The sequence below is a fragment of the Mytilus edulis genome, chromosome 1, assembly GCF_963676685.1.
Source record: "Mytilus edulis chromosome 1, xbMytEdul2.2, whole genome shotgun sequence".
NCBI lineage: Eukaryota > Metazoa > Mollusca > Bivalvia > Mytilida > Mytilidae > Mytilus > Mytilus edulis.
The window spans coordinates 113,471,376-113,489,350 of NC_092344.1; the positions used below are offsets into that span (position 1 = coordinate 113,471,376).

Sequence of the window (17,975 nt, forward strand, 5' to 3'; positions counted from 1 at the left end):
ATTGTTCGGCATGAAGGTAATTGAAGCTACAAATTGTTTGATTTAGGTTGCGAAAAGGAAAATACAAGGCGATTCAGGTAGCAAATACATCAAGGTGAATTGACTATCGTTCAACTACATATTTGTCAACTTCTGTAAATTGATATTTCTACGAACAGTCAGTATTCTTTTTATTGTCACTGAATGTATTCCCCACAATGTGTTTGTGTTCATTTGAAGCAGAATTGACAAAAGATCTTTTTAAGGTCAAAACGAAATAACATTACTTCATAATTTTGCTCCTTTAAAATGACACAGCTGATTACTATTTTTTTTTATGTTACTTTCGGTTATATCGCTTATTACGCGTTCGGTACTTTGACGTTGATCGTTCCTAGTGAAGATGCATCTTGAAAAGCGCTTCGGACGATTTATCTTTATGAAGCGTTTTTTCTTCATTTATTTAATTTCTTTTTCACATTGGTAAACTGCTGCGGTCTCTTAATTAATATGAAATAATGAATAAAACATGAAAAATAATATTTCAAAAACACTTTTTGTTGAAGTATTCATCTAATCAAGTTTCCATCTTAAATCTTTCTGTACATATTTCAAATTGTTTTGAAAGTATGATTTAAAATTTTCTCACCAGAATGTTCGCTTTGACGTATATCTGGCTTCATCTTGGTGTCGTATGCATGAGTGCAAGGCAAATATCAGCATGAATAAAATGGCCTAAAATGAAGATAAACAGCACTGTTACACTAGATTTCATTTATTATAAACTGAACAAAATGAAGATAGTCGTTAGCGCCAAGAATATCATAGATTATGATTTTTAGTAACCCCTTATTTCTTAATATTTGTTTTTTAATTAACCTGATTGAAATACAATGTATTTTTAATGATAGAACGTCAAACATCGGTATTCAAACAAATCTCAATTACTTATAATAAAAAAGCTCGACAAATAACAAGTTTTCAAATATTGTAAGTGTTGGTAAAACACAATTACAGTGAAAACTACAATCACTGACGTAATAAAGATTAATTTATAAACAAACAGAACGAATTGAAAACAACTGACATATTCCTCATTTGGTACAGGAAATTTCCGAAGAGAATGTTGGGTTAGCTTAGTTTTATAGCTAGCATAATCTCAAATTTGTATGACAATTGCTTATATGTAGTTCCGTGATATTGAAATAATAGGTAAATACATAAGGGTTTTTTGACGATTATTTTGTTTGTACATTATTAATATCAAATGACAGACCTTACACCCACGCCAAGAACAATTTACTTACAATATCTAAGGCTACAATAGGAATGATGAATCCATAAAAATGCCACTGGTCACCTTCAATCCAGCATCTATTGAAAATATTAAACTATACAGTACATGTATAGAATAAAAGCAACATCAGTTTACGATACACTTTGTTTTTTTCTGTCTATGAATTATTATCAATATATATCTTTTTCACACTTATACTTTAAGATGGTATAAAAAATAATGTACGATTTAAAAGGTAAAAATGAAATGTTTAAAACTTTTTTTCCCAATCTAACTACCTTTAAACGTATTTTTACAGAGGAATCTTGCACTTCATAAATGCATTTTACATAATTATATGTAATCTTACACAAGTAAGCTGTTATCATTTGCTGGAAATATTTTTGATGCAACACCAAAGAAAATTGCCAGAATCACTGGTATCACTATAGAAAAAACAAAAACATATTCATTAGTTTAATATAAACCATGATTACAAATCCTTAATGTAGGACTGAACCCTGTCTTTGCTGATTTCAGTCTCTTTCATGGTGATGCTAGTAATGATTTTAATGTAAATAAATTCCGAAGATGAAGATCATCTATAAAAGCGAGTTTCTTTTGAACGTTGTCGGTTTTTCGCTGTGCATGTACTGTTTTATGTTATGGATGGATACCTTATATCCTTTGTTTCAAAATTCCATAGCTTTCGATCTTTGGATGTTAATCTGATGATCATAAGATGCTCACTTTTGTTCAAAGGATTTTACTCAATCGTGGTTAGTCTCTATCTGATTTTGAAAATGATGATAATTGCCGCATGTAGATCACCATACAATTTCCTTTTTTATTTTGTTTTAAAAATGTTTAGTCGTCGATATATTCTTATTTTTTTAGCGTATCTGCGTGAATCTATTTGGTTTTGTTTGTCCTTTTTATATTTGTTAACTTTTTTTTTGTTTTATCTTTTACTCATGGAAGCTAAATATATATTTTTTAATATCTTTTCATATAAATGATTTATTTAAAAAAAAAAGAGGTGAAAGAATCCAAAGGGACATTAAACATTAGTTGAAAATAAAATGACAACGCCATGGCTAAAATAGAAAAAAGACCAACAGAACACAAAACGCAACATAGAGTGTGTCTGATACGTTGATATCTTAATATTTGCCATTGTTGTCTAATTCAGTATATAAAATTTATGTAAATGAAAAACTACATGTAAAACAAAGAACTCACCCCAACCAATTAATAAATATTTATACCACTGCTTGCTAATCTGCTGCTTCCTTGCAGTGGAAATATAAATGTGCATAGATTCAGCAAACAAACATGAAAATGCTGCCAGAAAACAGAAATAAACAACTATTCTGCCCACAGAACACAATGCCTAAAACACAAATTGAAACTACTTTTTATGAACAATGTTTTTTTCTCATTAAACTAAAATGGTATTGTGTAAACTTACTTCAAGGTACCTTTTTAATTATTTTAAACACGGAAAAGAAATTTTGTGAAGAAATACATCAATAATTTGTTTCCAATCAGTAATTTCATAAATATTCAATATGACAATCCATTAATATGCTTTACTAACATCCAAATAATTTTGATTACTGGTAATTTTTTCTAATTTGCAATCAAAAAGTATCTTCTAATTTCATATTGAATAACCTGTAATTAACTTCAAACTAATGAATTTCATCGCGTAGTAAACAAGAATTTTGTTAACGTCTTGCATAATTTTTTTTTTTTGTAATTTATTTTTATTTCATCTGACAATACACCAAGTATATATTGTGATACATAATTATATAATTAATTCATAATACATATAATGATATTAAATTTTTCAATAACAGTCTAAAATTAAAAAGTTAGTTATGCTAATTGTTCTAAATTTTCTACTGGATCATACACATCCTTTATCACTCTGGATTAGAATATCTGAATATGCTGATAAGGTTAATGATTGCATCAGCCCTCTCCTATAGCCACATGCATCACTGCCTATACAGTGATGTAAAACATGAGAGGTACCAGGAGAGGCCACCAGAGATCATTAACAGATAACATATTGGACAATATGTTGGACAGAGTCACATAATAAATGTCAACCTAAGTCAAGGGGAGATAATTCAAATACAATCAAACAAAAACTAGTATATCAATATATATATATAACAATAGCAATAAACATAGATAGTACTTGTAAGATGCAAACAAATCACTGTCCAGTTGTGATGTGCATCAACATATTATTAATTCTACATGAACTATTATAAAGCCTTAAGTAAGTACATAAATAGAAAGATCTCTCCTCAAATGTGAACTAAGTTTTTAATTAATTCCTATTTACTATCAAATTTCTCTCTTGCTCTAGGGGATCTGTAAAAGGAGGTAGATATTTTTTCTATTTGGTAGGAATTTTTAATCATAGCTATGACACCTTTAAGAGTTGGTAATGAATTATTAAAGCGACATGTATAAATATAATATTTAACCAGAATAGTGAATAAGTTTAGGGAAATATCCCAAGACTCTGACCCAAGAACAATATTTTCCACATTAAAAATGAAAGTTAAATTATTTTCAACTAGAAAAAGTGCTGCAATTTCTAACCACAAATTTCTAACTAGCATACATTCCCATAATTTTGTTTATGAAAGCAGCTATTGCTTTCAGTTTTTATTTTAAGCACACACAATGTATCATTTGTTGAATTTATACATACATTTGTTTTCTTAAATATTCTTATTATTTCACTAAATAGCTAATGTAACTAAACATAAATACAATTAATGTTAATTTTCAGATTTTGTTAAGGTCATACTATTTCATCTACTTCATTATTCATTGCCTGTACTCAGTCAGGAATATGGCAGTTGTTGTCCATTCGTTTGACTTTTTTGTGCTTTTGATTTTGCCGGATGATTAGGGACTTTCCGTTTTGAATTTTACTTGGAGTTCAGAATTTTTGTGATTTAACTTTTTATAAATAATATGAATTCCGGGAAATCTGTTAAAACTTTTAAGTCTGTTATATGTGTAAAAAACATTAGAAAAAAATGTTCGATCTATGTGCAGGTATTTACTTGGAACACCCAAAGAAATCCTGGCGTTTTATAATTTTACAGTAAAGACTACATAGCCGTATGGGGCTACATAGTGTAAAAAGGCTACAAAGAAAAGTATCTACACATCAGCTGTCTGTATTCATACTATACATGTAACTTACTGTGTTGTGTACATTTTTAAGGCAAACCAGGAATGTTATACTTTGTAACAAAATTGACACCATAAAGCTGAAATGTATGGGATATTCATCACCAACCAACCATCTGCAAATACAAACAAAGAAGTGTGAATATTCCATTGTTTGTGAAAATTAAATTCATGTAAAACTTTTGTTCAAATCAAATAAAAAAAGTAAAATGTAGTACAGATTATGTATATTTTATGTAAAATATAAGAGGAAACAAATATATTAACAAAACGCAACATATTTTAACATTATACAATCAAAACCCCGATACACTTACTTTCTCTTCAGAATGTAAATAAAAACACCGATTCCAAGTACGACGATGTTAATTATACAGGCTATGATAATAGGTAGAGCAGGATTAGGTTCAGTGACAACTTTTGGTATCTGAAAATCAGAACAAAAAATAAGTGTAAAAAGTGAAAAAATATCTTTAAAATAGACAGGCAAATTGAAGAATAAAAACATTGTATAAGCTAAAACACAAAGTGTATTTGACGGTGAAAATATATATGAAATAAAGAAGTACTATTCTGACCTGTCAAAACTGCAGATTGATAAATATGGAAATAATTAAAAAAAAAACTGGAGTTTCAACTGCCTCACGCAATGTTGATATTCAGTTTTGTAAGAAAGCTTCTCAATTTTCAGTTTCTTTACATAGTCTTGACTTTTCTATGGGTTGGAATACGCATTCATAGTGACGGTAAACCAAGGAAAGATTTACGAACTCATGCAATTTATAAAAAGTTATTTCTTGAAACTATTGACATTTAAAAAAAAAAATGCCCATCTTAAATCTACAAAATGAAGGATAATTTGACCTTATCACATACAATTATATTGTATTAAGATATATTATTGTATATTGTATCAAGATATGTTATTTTATATTGTATTTAGATATATTATTGTATGTTGCATTAAGATCTATTATTGTACATTGTATTAAGTAATGTATTAAGGTATAAAATCAAAATAATACACTCACTTTGATATTAGTGGATATAGATACAACCATGAAATGACCTGGAAGTGAACATTTACAAACAGTCTGACTTTCATCTGTTCTTGAAACTGTACATTGATTTTTAGTCCAACGACCAAACTGGGGTTCTCTATAATTAAAAAGATAAGGATATATATATTTTTCTAACAAAGATGTTGATTATTTTTATTTTACAATCTGATTTATTATGTCTCAATGATTTCAAATGTATCACTCATGAGCAATAATTCATAAAAGAGCAGATTACCAATACAAAAGCAAGAGAAACAAAGCATGTTGTGTCGTCAATTGAAAAGCTGAACTATTAGACGCTTGTAAAAAAAACCAAATCTATATTACTAGTAGTAGAAAAAATGAAATATCATTTTCGAATCTTTTTTTTTATTATTCATTCTTATTATGTATTGACGTAATGCGCATCTGGTGTAGAAAATTGATACCGTTAATGTTATTACTACCACTGGGTTGATACCTCTGTTGGTGTACGATTAATCCACGGACGTATCCCCAACACAGTAGTCAGTACATCGGTACTAGCATGAACATACGTATATTGTGTTACTAAAATTTGTAGTATCAATTTTGGAAATAATCAGAAATTAAAGATTATGTCTTACGCCTGCACATATACTTGTTATTTTACTATTATAGTTCTGTGTTGTCGGTTCTACCAGTCTCAATGTTGGTAAAACGTTCTGGTACAAAAACAAAATAACAGCATTGCAAAGATATTAAAGCTTACCGTTGATCAAACTCCCATGAAACACAGACTGTTTGATTATATTTATTTGTGGATGACTGCAAAAAAAGAATATGGATATGTTATGAAAATAAAATGAATCACGTAAGGAAAACATCCGGAAAAATTTTTAATGTCATTTAAAGTTGACTAACGTTATATAATAGTAATAACTTGTATGCTTGAAAAATTAAGAGCATCACAATACATGCTTTTTTTAACATTAATATCTTGCTCAAAACAATAGTAACACACGAGGAAGACTTAATCTACCTGTCTATTTATCCAAGACTACTTACCTGAGTAGTATGTTTGATTGGAATGTAAGCGATGAGATTCTCTGGATGTAGACTGCTGCCTTGCATAAGGAATATCGAATGGACATCGGAGATAGGAGACAGGAACTTAATGCTGAAATATTTTAAAGTGATCACACTTTCAATGCTTTACAATTTAAACTTTATGTACTTGTCTAATTAAGATCAAAATAAACTATAAATTACAAAATACTTGGAGCTCGTTCGATTACCATTGCTTATAATAAAAAACTTTTTGTCGGTCTTATATCTGAGCATTGTACGTTAACTGAATATAAGTGTGCTACGATTTCCTATTATAACCAAAAGAACCACTAAGATATAAATATTGTTTTATAATAGCAAGTATCTGCTATTATTGATATCACATTCATCATTTGAACTGGAGCAAAGGTTTTACAAAAAGTAAGAACACAAACAAATATCTTATTTTAGTATAATATTTATGTACCTTTTGAGGCTGAATATTGTAAAAGGGTTTATTTTCGAAGCCCAATTGTAATCCAAAGCTTACAATATATATTCGGGTTCATGATTGACATGTATACTATATTTGGCACATTAATCTCATTCGGTTGGTGTCACATTTGTGTTTATATTGATATATCTATTGTGCTAAAATTTATATTGACAATAATTGAACATCCAAATGTTCTTATTCACAATAATTTTTTTTTAATCATATGTCAAGTTCAAAAGTATTCACAAACCTTGGGTTTTGTTCTTTTGCTGATAGCATAGACACAATAGCTTTGTTTTTAAATGAGAGAACCTGCAGTTTCTCCATGTCTGAAAACAAATTTTAATAAACTGATTATTTGTCTGCACTTTCTCAAACCTCTGAGTTGCAGATTGTGTTTATCACTTACAAAAACTAGTTTATAAAAGATCGAATTATTTATTGAAATACACATATTTTAGACAAATAGGTATGCACTACAAGGGTCTCGATGGTCATAGCGTAGAAAGAAAAAAAAACCTGACTATGATTATTTAGTAACAAATGCGACTTAAATAAAATAGACATTTTTTCCTATTTTGATCACAGAGACAACATGTAGAACCTATATTGAGAAACTAACATGTCTTATGCCACTACCCCCTTACATAAATTAAAATAGGTCAAAATAACCTGCTGATGAAGTTTCCTTTTTTATAACTTTCATGAATATTTTTTTTTTCTGTAATCATTTTGGAGAGGCTTGGTCTGATGAAAAGTATAAAGGGGATTTTCTGTCGAAAAGAATCAATATGTAATAGTCTCTATGCTTTCGCTCTATATTTTTTTAAAACCAATTTTCTACATAAGAAGATACCTGCACTAAGTTCATAATACGACAATTGTTATTCATTCTTTTGATGTTTTTGAGATTTTCATTTTGTCATTTGATTAGTGACTTTTCTTTTTGAATTTTCCTCTGAGTTCAGTGTTTTTGTGATTTTACTTTTTTTATTCTTATATTTGAAAAAAAACTTTGTTGGCAGAAAAAGATGTGCAGATTTCTGCCAATGTCAATTTTTACTGGTATAATATTCAAGAAGTATTGTAACAAAACTGATCAAAGATAGCAAGATTAAAAATTTTATACGCTTGACCAGTGTTTCATCGAACATTGGCTTCCAGTCAAAAAGTTACAAATTAGTAATATCAACATACAAACTACAACTTACCAGTTAAGTATTCTGGTTCTCCTGATTCTGCAGAATCAGCAATACTTGTGTTTGAATTATTTCCAGTATCGATTTGTACAGGTAATAAATCTGTTTTTACATCTGTAAATAGAACACATTTCGAACTAAACCACAAACTTATAAGAAAACATTTCTTGTTCTTAAATATCATCGAATTTCATTAACCCTCAGATCTTCTTAAAATTCGATGGCAAATTCGTAAAACTTCTATGAAAAAAATAACATCCTTCAAATAGTTTTTGGAAATCACCATTTTTATATTCTGTATGAGTGCACAGAAACATTTGCTTTGTTCTCAACATTGTAGGTATATATAAGGCATTTGCACTCGTTTACATACTGCATATATGTACAAAATATATATGTTGAAGATACACACTTGTACACACAAGTGTGAGAGGTTTAGCTAGCTATTAAACCAGGTTCTACATTTGAAAATGCCTGTACCAAGTCAGGAATATGACAGTTCTTGTCCATTCGTTTTTGATGAGTTTTGTTTTTTGATTTTGCAATGTGATTATTGACTTTCCGAATTGATTTTCCTCTGAGTTCAGTATTTTTGTGAATTTACTTTTGAATTGTTACCCGATTTAGTTTTTCCGGATAGTTTTGTTTTAGTAAACTTGTAGTTTGTGTGGTCTCAGTTCTTTATTGGTCAAAACAATACATGATGACGTCATACTTAAACATTTGTTTTGGGTATATCATAGGAATTTTAGTCCTAATTTCGTTAGAAAAACAGATTCAGTCACATGAACTCGTGCAAAATGGTATTTATCTACATATGGCAGTTGAACATGATAAACTAATAAAAGAACGACAAGCCGCGTGTTACTAATATGAGTATTTATCCATTTCAAGTGGAGAAATATCGTATCACACTTGATGTAGTGATGTACTTAATTTTACATCTCAAGCGAGTAGCATGATATAAAAAAATATCACAAAAAGAGATAAAAGGAAAAATGCACAAAATAGCGATAATCTATATATATCTTACCTATCGACTCTGAAGTATACTTGGAATCAGGTTCCATGTACAGAACACTTGAAATGCTTCTGGATATAATCTGATTTATCTTCAAGAAGTACGGTGCTGCCTTCATATCCTAATCATAACATATAATGCATATTGATCACAAAATTATAATTGAGCATAGATTCTAATAATTGTACATCTATGTATTCATTTTCAATTTTATGTTAATGTAAATTATAGTTACGTTTTTGCTTTAGAAGTATCAGTTTTGATGAAAAGATCCTGCAAAATGCAAATAAAATAAAATGAGGTTAATAAATTAATAAGTATATTACATGATTTGGTATGCCATGGAGAAGAGAATAATCAATAAGGAATATTACAATATGAATAATATTCGTTCTCATGTATTAGTCAAATTAATGCAGTAATATTTCGATTCGTTAAGGGATTTTCGAGAGCTTACAGGTTCGTACGATATGAACGTAATTTGGTTCTTTTCGGCAGTGTGATGCATTTCTTTATTTCACTAATAATGATTTCGGGAAAAGTTTTGAAATATTTAATTTCACCTGTTTTTCCTCCCATGTTGATTGGTTTGCTGCGAACAACATCACGTTCATTAGATCTATGAGTGACTGAAATAAATAATTATATAACAACATCACGTTCATTAGATCTATGAGTGACTGAAATAAATAATTATATAACAAGTTAGTGTTTTGTTTTGTAAGACGCAGTAAACAACATCACAATGAACATATTGAAATAATGACAATATAATTGCTCTAATGTCTTTAAAGATGAAAAACGTACGACAATAATTAGGGACAATAAAAAACGTATTTAGTGATCTCGCATAAAAGCATGTTTCCTCTTGACAAAAAGATAAGTTTAATGATGATATAATTTCGCCAGAAGTGTCAAATATTAGTATGGGAAACCCTCAAGTTAAGAGTCCGTCTAAGTATACAAATGATCTAAACATATCACGTACGTATTTTACTATTCATAATTTCTTGCGACTGCTGTCAAACAGTCATAAAATAGCTGAAGTATCTAATATTCAGTGACTGCCCGATGATCAGAATAACCTAACTAATAAGCAACCAATTTGCTTTTAACCTTTTTCAAATTGAGAGTCATCGATAAATCTATTGTAGACAATGTCCAACGTACAAAATTATACACCCGGTATTTTTAATGAGATTGTTTTTATGTCCGAACCAGTTCTATAATATTGGGCAACAAAACACCACCAAATAATATATATGTTTACTTAAAATTTGTTCGAAAAGTTTATCTACAGGATAAACTCCTTGCACGATAGAAAATCAAAATGTAAGATGCATATATATTGCATGGTTCTTGTTCTAGTTATTAATCTTATAACTTTAGATTTGACTATGTAAACATTTTTTTAAGAGAGATCCGATAGTTCTTACAAGTACATTGTATATGTATATGTTAATTGTCACGCTATGGCAGATATTTTTTAAGTTAAGAATATTATAATACACAGGACTAAGTAACTACTAACCTTCAAAGTAATCTTGTCATCTCGGGCTGACAATTGTGGATATTGTTCCAAATGTCTCAGTAGCTCATGAAGAATGCTAACAGCTAACTCAACATCTCCAGAATACAAGTGGTTATTATTTCTTTTAATGATAAACTCACATAAACGATCATAAACGTACTTGATGGTTGTTTGCTGATAGCCAAGCCGAAGCATCTCCAGCTGGAAGATAATACAATAATATAAGTTATAGTATATCATTATATCATTAGGATGATAATAACAATAGCAGTCTAGTGCACACTGCAAGATGTTCGTTCTTTCAGATTGTCTTGTCATGATCATAACGGATTTACAATAAATTCAAAACGCAAATTATTGCATTTTTAACATGCTGTCTTGTTAAAGCAAATATTTAGTAAAAGTTGCTATTCTGTTATATATTTAAAACAAAACTTCTTTCAGTTAAGAGAAAATAGCTAAACAATTATACCAAACTCCAATGTGAATTAAAGAAACGGGGAGTCCATCAAACCTGACAAAACAAAATACATGTCTATAATAACAAAACGAACAAATAGAAATCAGCTGTCATATTCCTGAATTGGTACATGCATCTTTCAAAAAACAATATGGTGGGTTGAACATGGTTTTATACCTAGCTTAACCTTCATCTTGTATGACTGTTGTCCATAGTTCCAGCATTTTGACAATATCATGCGAGCAACTCGAACAAGACATTATTTGTTTACGTTTCAATGATTGGGAAATTCAGGTTAAATTAACCCAATGGAAGTGGTCCCAATGGAAAGTAGAACTAACCAGGCAGAACCACATTAGTACCTACCTTATCATAAACCTCATAGACTAAGTAAACAGACTGACATTTTGCATAGTTTGGTTCAGCCCAGGTACAAGTCTCACCAGAGCACACACATTGTCTTGTAGCATATCCTACAAAGCAGATGTAATGTTCAGAAGAAAATATAAGAGAGTGAAAATCTTGTTGGAACACGCTGATATATCACAGGAACAAAATATCTTTACACATATTGTTTCGTAGTGCACTATGTTTTGGTATTAAGGCAACTTTACTGATGTACATCAATCTAATAAACTAAGCTGGGTTATCGGCCATTGTTACAAAAAAGGTGAATTATCGGTTTGTAATGATTTCATAAAGGGCGTCTTGATTTTTTTAAAACTGGAAACAATACAACTGTCATCACAGAAAAACATTTAATAAAACCAAAGGAAAACAATATAATATTAACAACAAAGACATCTTAGTTTTTGTTAAAACTGCAGTATTGAAATTAAAACTCTATTTATATAAGTTTTTTTTTTTTTAACAAAACACAGATATCGACGGTTACTTAACCAAACGTAGCATGCAAGTTTTGAGCTTAACCTCCGAATAACTCGTGTAGCAATATGTTCACACGTAATTCGAATTCGATTCGCATTAACTAATTCGAATTAGTTTAATTCGCATTCGAAACGTTTTACGTCCTAACGTCAATTCTAATTCGAATTGCAATGCGCGTCAAGTTCGCTTTACTGTCCAAACGACGTTAAATTTTAATTCGTATTAACAAAAACGTATTTCTAATGCGAATTGGCTAATTCGAATTAGCTAATTCGAATCAATTCGAATTAAAAAAAGAAGAGTGTGTGAACGCGATTAGGGAATTCGATTCGCATTCGATACGAATTCAATTCGAATTAAATGTCCGTGTGAACAAGGTATTAATTGTATATCATGTAAAACAAATGATGTTACTTCGTACGGAAAAATGGTTGTTTTTTGGGTGGAATAACCTCTTCGTGCGTGAATTTTTTTTAAGAAAAGCCAAAACTATATCAACCTTTCACACCAATTAACTTTGACTAAATAACCGTTTGATAACTAGCCTTAATTGGAGTTTACTATCAATAAATCTAGCCTGAATACATGAGCCTTTGTAAACTTTGCTGAGGAAATAGTTAACAAATCAAAAATGTATTTGTGTTATCTCTAAATTCTACACGATGAGTATTTCTTTTTTTCTTTTAGTACTGACTGCTCTTTTTTCAACCCGATCCAAATAGATGTAAATATCCGTATGTTAAATATTCGTATATTAGGTTATCCCGATTTTGAATCATTCACCTTATATACAGTGCTATGTTCCCGTTACATGGAATGTCTGGGAAATTATTTTATTAATCTTATAAAAATGAATAGACTGCCTCTGTGACTCTTATATGCTATTTGATTATACAAGCTAACATTTCGTACACATAATTTAACAAGCACATTAGTTAGCATTCTTACACTGTATATACTTTTGTAGTATAATTATTACTTTAAGCTTAATTTATTAATTTCTTTAAATATATGCTAAAGCATAATTAATTTATACGAAAATATCATACATCAGCCAATATACTAAGGAACATCACGTGACAACAAACTAACAGTCTTTCTGGTGTCAACTACACAACATGAGGTTTTTCGTACCATGATTTTTTTTCACTTTTTGAACAAAAGACGTGTGTGCAAAGCTATGACATTTGTGAGACTATATTTAAACTTTAAACTCGGCACGTAACTGTTTACTCATTCAGAACACAAAAGAGTAGAACGACGAATTGTTATGAAATAAACGAACATATTTCATGTGGAACAGGATTTGTTTACTTTTCCTGATCACCAGAGATTACAATTATAGGGTTTGGTCTTTAGTTTCCTATGTTGTGATTTGGTACTGCTGTTTGTCTTTTTGTCTTTTTCTTCTTTTTTTCCATGTGTTTGTCAATTTATTTTTGACTTTCGAGTATGAATGTCTCTTTGCTATATTTCGTCTGTCTTTTTCACTACTTGTGTTTCTAATGGACATCGAAACAAAATAATCTAACTAAAACCGAACGATCTATACAATACAATCAAACAAACAAATGTTTGTTTTGAAAAGGTTTTTCACTTGAATTGTGTATACTTATATATTCATTATCGTGACATAAAACATCGATGGTGTCTTCCAACTTTTATACAATTCATTCCATTCACAAGCAATCTACATTTCTTTTTTCTTATAAATCTTTTGTTCAGGACGCAATTTAGTTATATTGGATCAAAATAAAAACTTTACAAATATCATATATTAAATATGAGCATTTAAAAGGGTTCATTATCAGATACAAAATCGTCAAGATCTAATGAAATAACTACCACAAAACTTTTCAAAGAAAATGTCGTCATACTTTGCTACACGATGTATCTCGTAATGTTGACTCTGTTAATTCATGGGAAATATATCGAAGAAACGTTTTGTCGAATCTTACCAAAATTACCCCAAAAATGGCTGGACGGGTGTTTTATTGTTTTTCATCAAAGTACAGATAAGGATAATTTCAATTAATTATAATAGTATCACTATTTCACACAAGCCAATGATAAGTCGAATTGAACCTATCTTGAAATGAAAAGTATCTTTTTATTTTTATTTTACAAATCGATTGGTTGTTGAACAACTGAAGTTATGGTGTATTAATTGTGAGAGTCGCACCTTTACATATACATAGTCATGTTAATTTGGCTTCCACGTCACAAGACTCTACATTACATTTAATTACCAAACTGCAAGACTGTTATAATTTAAAATAATACAGGAAGAGTTTATTTTTGTACATAATTCACTTGATTTGAATTTTCTAGCAGCGCAATTATAATTAGAGACTATATGTAAATATGTGGAATTTCCTTTCTCACTCAAATACTCGATACTCTTTAATAGAACATTGCAATAATAAACATCGCATGTAAACAGTCAAATATATTTTGAGTTATTGTCAACTTTCTCTTTGAATATACCATTAGTTTCAACATTTGACCATGCATCAGTCTACAAATACATGCAACAATATAACATTAGTTGGTTAAAACGTATCAGCTCGTAGTTAACTGCGACTACAATACAAATGAGTGAAGACTATGAAAATAAGACTAAGTAACGAAGCCATTTCAACTGCATTTTTTTTTATCATCGTTATAATTACAAAATCATCAAACTTGTTACTTCAGAAAATTGACTTCGCTTTATATCAAACAATTAGTTTTAAATTGATTTCACATTGAAAAAAAAACCAGCTAGTCCAAGGCAATTTGTGAAACAGTTGTTATAGATAAGAATCATAGCTGTTTAATTGAAAAAAAAAACTAAATGAACTTTCAAATTCAAGAAAGAATTTCATAAAGAAAGGTTATATATTCATATTCTAAAATTGGAATGATTTAAAAATGAATTATCAAAATTATTTCAAATTTCACCAGGCTTATCGATGTAGACCCTTACAAATAACACCAAAGGTTTAAACTGTCGTGTTCTACATTTGAAAATGCCTGTTCCAAGTCAGGAATGTGACAGTTGTTGTCCATTCGTTTGATACGTTTTATCATTTAATTTTGCCATTTGAAAAGGGACTTTCCGTTTTGAAATTTCCTTGTGATTTTACTTTTTAAGATAAAAATACAAAATATCAAATATCAAAATTGAATTCCAGTATGATGTGTTCGTTTTATCAAATCAAGGTTAAATCGTATCAGAAATGGTTAACAATTAGCATAATTAAAACTTTTTCGCGAGCCAGTCCAAGAAAAGGAAAAGCCATTTCCATTTATCTCCACTCACCATATTACAGCCTTTGTGAACATTAAGGACGTGAACATAGTGGATTATTGTCTACCACTTACCATTATTAATTGGACCATAAACACTGAAATCTAAATTAAGCAATGCCTCTTCTATTATAACAAACACATTAAGGTTAACTAAAACCGAAACCGAAAATGTTACGGATAAAGGAATCATAATGTATTTGATAAGATATGAAAGAAGAAAAAACGATAATAAAAAAATGTGAATTTATATCACACTATTAGTGTACAAGGTATGTAATCTAAATCAATGATATATCGTTATTCATTTGTTCCGAACAATTTTGAATTTTGTGCTTCTTATGTATGGAAGATACTGTGTTATATAGTATAAAGGTGTAATTGAACTGTAAGTTGAGTGATCTCATCTATAAAACGATATAACTTAAAGAGTCACTCGATATAAGTTGCCGCATCGTAAATTTTCATCATATTTCAACGTTACAAAAAAAATCGAAATGCCAAACCAACAGCCGAATTAAGCAGAAAAAAAAGTTTGTTACATATCAGAGATACCAGGCTTATCATTTTATAAGTAAACAAATAATAAAAAAATGTCACACTTTAGAACATGGGCAACACATAATGCACATATAGCAAACACGTACTTAACTAAAAACTGAAAAAAATATATGAGTATATACCACAATTACGGGGACACGTTCTACTGCACTCAATCACATACAGTAACAAACCCCGCAGTCACTATAAAATTATACCTTACATGTTTTTAATTAAAATTCAAAGAGCATCATGGAGAAAATGAAATTCTTTATCTTATAATTTGTATTTGCGTTTGGAATCAACTATTTTATTATCAGTGGGAAGTATTATAAATCATTTGAAATATAAAAATAGTTATGTTGTATTATAAATGTATCATATTTGTTTTGTATTTGTGCAAATCGTATGGAACTTTACTGCCGTCATAATTATGTGAATGCTTATGGTATTACACTCTTAATATTGTGTTGACATGCATGTCTATTTAATTGTAAATTGAAGGTATAAACAGAAAGTGTCAGTATCTTTCGTCAGCATAGCCTGTTACATGGAGGGCTAAGGTAATGACATATAGGTATCTTTAGAATAAAGAAATTCTACTAGTATATAAAAATATATGTTTTGTGGTATTTTAGGAAGGAAGTGAACAAAGTTGAGTCGTGCAACTAGTAAGACTGTTTTAGAAATGCCAGTAAATGCAAACAACTCTTGTTGTGTATATAACTTTACCTCCAGTTTCTGATGGACAGCGTTCTTTGTCAAAATGATTTCCTGCGGTTTTTGTCCACATAACTTGTTTATGATAACTTTTTCCACATGTCATATTAGCAGCTGAAGCTAAAAGCAAATTGTATAGACATTATGTTGAGACTTCCAGTTTCAAAAACGTCGAAGTAATAATGTCATCATGTCCAAGAAGGATATTGTCTGGCATTTTGTCGATTTATCGTTAGTTGACATGATAAATATTGTTCGTCACTGTCCGACTAACAATGTTTTAGATTTTACCTTCTTTTTTTTGTGTTTTTTTTTTGTTATGCGTATCCCTTATAGTTTATATTGACAGTAGACCAATTTAAAATCAAGAATATGTACATCCCGCCTCCGTATGAGGGATATTATGTCGATATGTTAAAAACCCATTTTTAGACTTTTGATGTTTTCTGTTCTGTAGTCGGGTTGTTGTCTATTTGACACATTTCCCGTTTCAGTTTTATATGTATTTGATTTGTTCATTTAACAGTACTGTAATAATGTTCTAAATTTCAAAAATGCAAACTTGTTAAAAAACTAAGTATACACAACCTTACCTTTTTGTACGAAGACATGTGACGTTAGTGTAAATGCGCCGGCTTTATTCTCAACGGTACAGGAGAAGTTTGCAGATTTATTAATTTTCCGGACAAACAGTCTCGTTCCAGTAGGAAATAAATCTTCAACAATTTGATCTGGTTGTCCCGGTGGTATGTACGTTCTCCCACTGTGCCAAGTATAAGTAAAGTTTTTGGCAGTATCCTCAGGTGACATACATATAATACTCATACTCTCTCCCTCCACTACGGAGATAGACAAAGGGTAAAGGTCAACCAGAGGAACTGTGAGCACATTTACCGATATGGATTTGTTTTCTGCTTTTTCGCCATCTCGTGCTTCACAGGTAAAAGTTCCTGTCAGAAAATACAAAAAATATATAAAACTAAAGCCGTATTAACAAGTAGGTTTCAAAAGTCGTGAAATAAAATTTTGAAGAATCTTTATATCAAAATTATTGTTGACTAGGTAATCAGGTGGTTGAAGATGACGATGTGCAATTTCAAAGAGATTAAAAAGTTAACAACGATATCTAGACTCTTATATTATTATTTATTTTTCTTTCAATGTGCTTTTAAAGTAGGTTTAATAAAATTGAAAGCATTAAACGACATTTATAGTAGGTTTAGGTTAGGATAAAAATATTTAAGAATACTGATATGGTTTATATTTTAACATTAAGA

General features: G+C 29.8%; 1 protein-coding gene across 4 annotated transcripts in view; it reads right to left on the minus strand.

Moving 5' to 3' along the window:
• The window catches only part of LOC139500334 (uncharacterized), a 37,904-nt gene that overhangs the window by 7,818 nt on the left and 12,111 nt on the right, over positions 1-17,975 (minus strand). For 3 of the 4 annotated variants that reach the window (XM_071289090.1, XM_071289083.1, XM_071289078.1), the window contains 18 exons: positions 17,292-17,648; positions 16,711-16,818; positions 15,514-15,543; positions 11,626-11,732; positions 10,800-11,000; positions 9,832-9,897; positions 9,281-9,389; positions 8,260-8,361; positions 7,299-7,377; positions 6,571-6,682; positions 6,275-6,330; positions 5,515-5,641; positions 4,801-4,910; positions 4,497-4,599; positions 2,498-2,648; positions 1,626-1,701; positions 1,287-1,353; positions 629-714 (listed from right to left, as the gene is read on the minus strand). In XM_071289090.1, coding sequence (XP_071145191.1) covers positions 629-714; positions 1,287-1,353; positions 1,626-1,701; positions 2,498-2,648; positions 4,497-4,599; positions 4,801-4,910; positions 5,515-5,641; positions 6,275-6,330; positions 6,571-6,682; positions 7,299-7,377; positions 8,260-8,361; positions 9,281-9,389; positions 9,832-9,897; positions 10,800-11,000; positions 11,626-11,732; positions 15,514-15,543; positions 16,711-16,818; positions 17,292-17,648 — 2,047 coding nt within the window. The remainder of the gene's footprint in view (positions 1-628; positions 715-1,286; positions 1,354-1,625; positions 1,702-2,497; positions 2,649-4,496; positions 4,600-4,800; positions 4,911-5,514; positions 5,642-6,274; positions 6,331-6,570; positions 6,683-7,298; positions 7,378-8,259; positions 8,362-9,280; positions 9,390-9,831; positions 9,898-10,799; positions 11,001-11,625; positions 11,733-15,513; positions 15,544-16,710; positions 16,819-17,291; positions 17,649-17,975) is intronic. The other variant, XM_071289097.1, reaches the window with a different exon arrangement.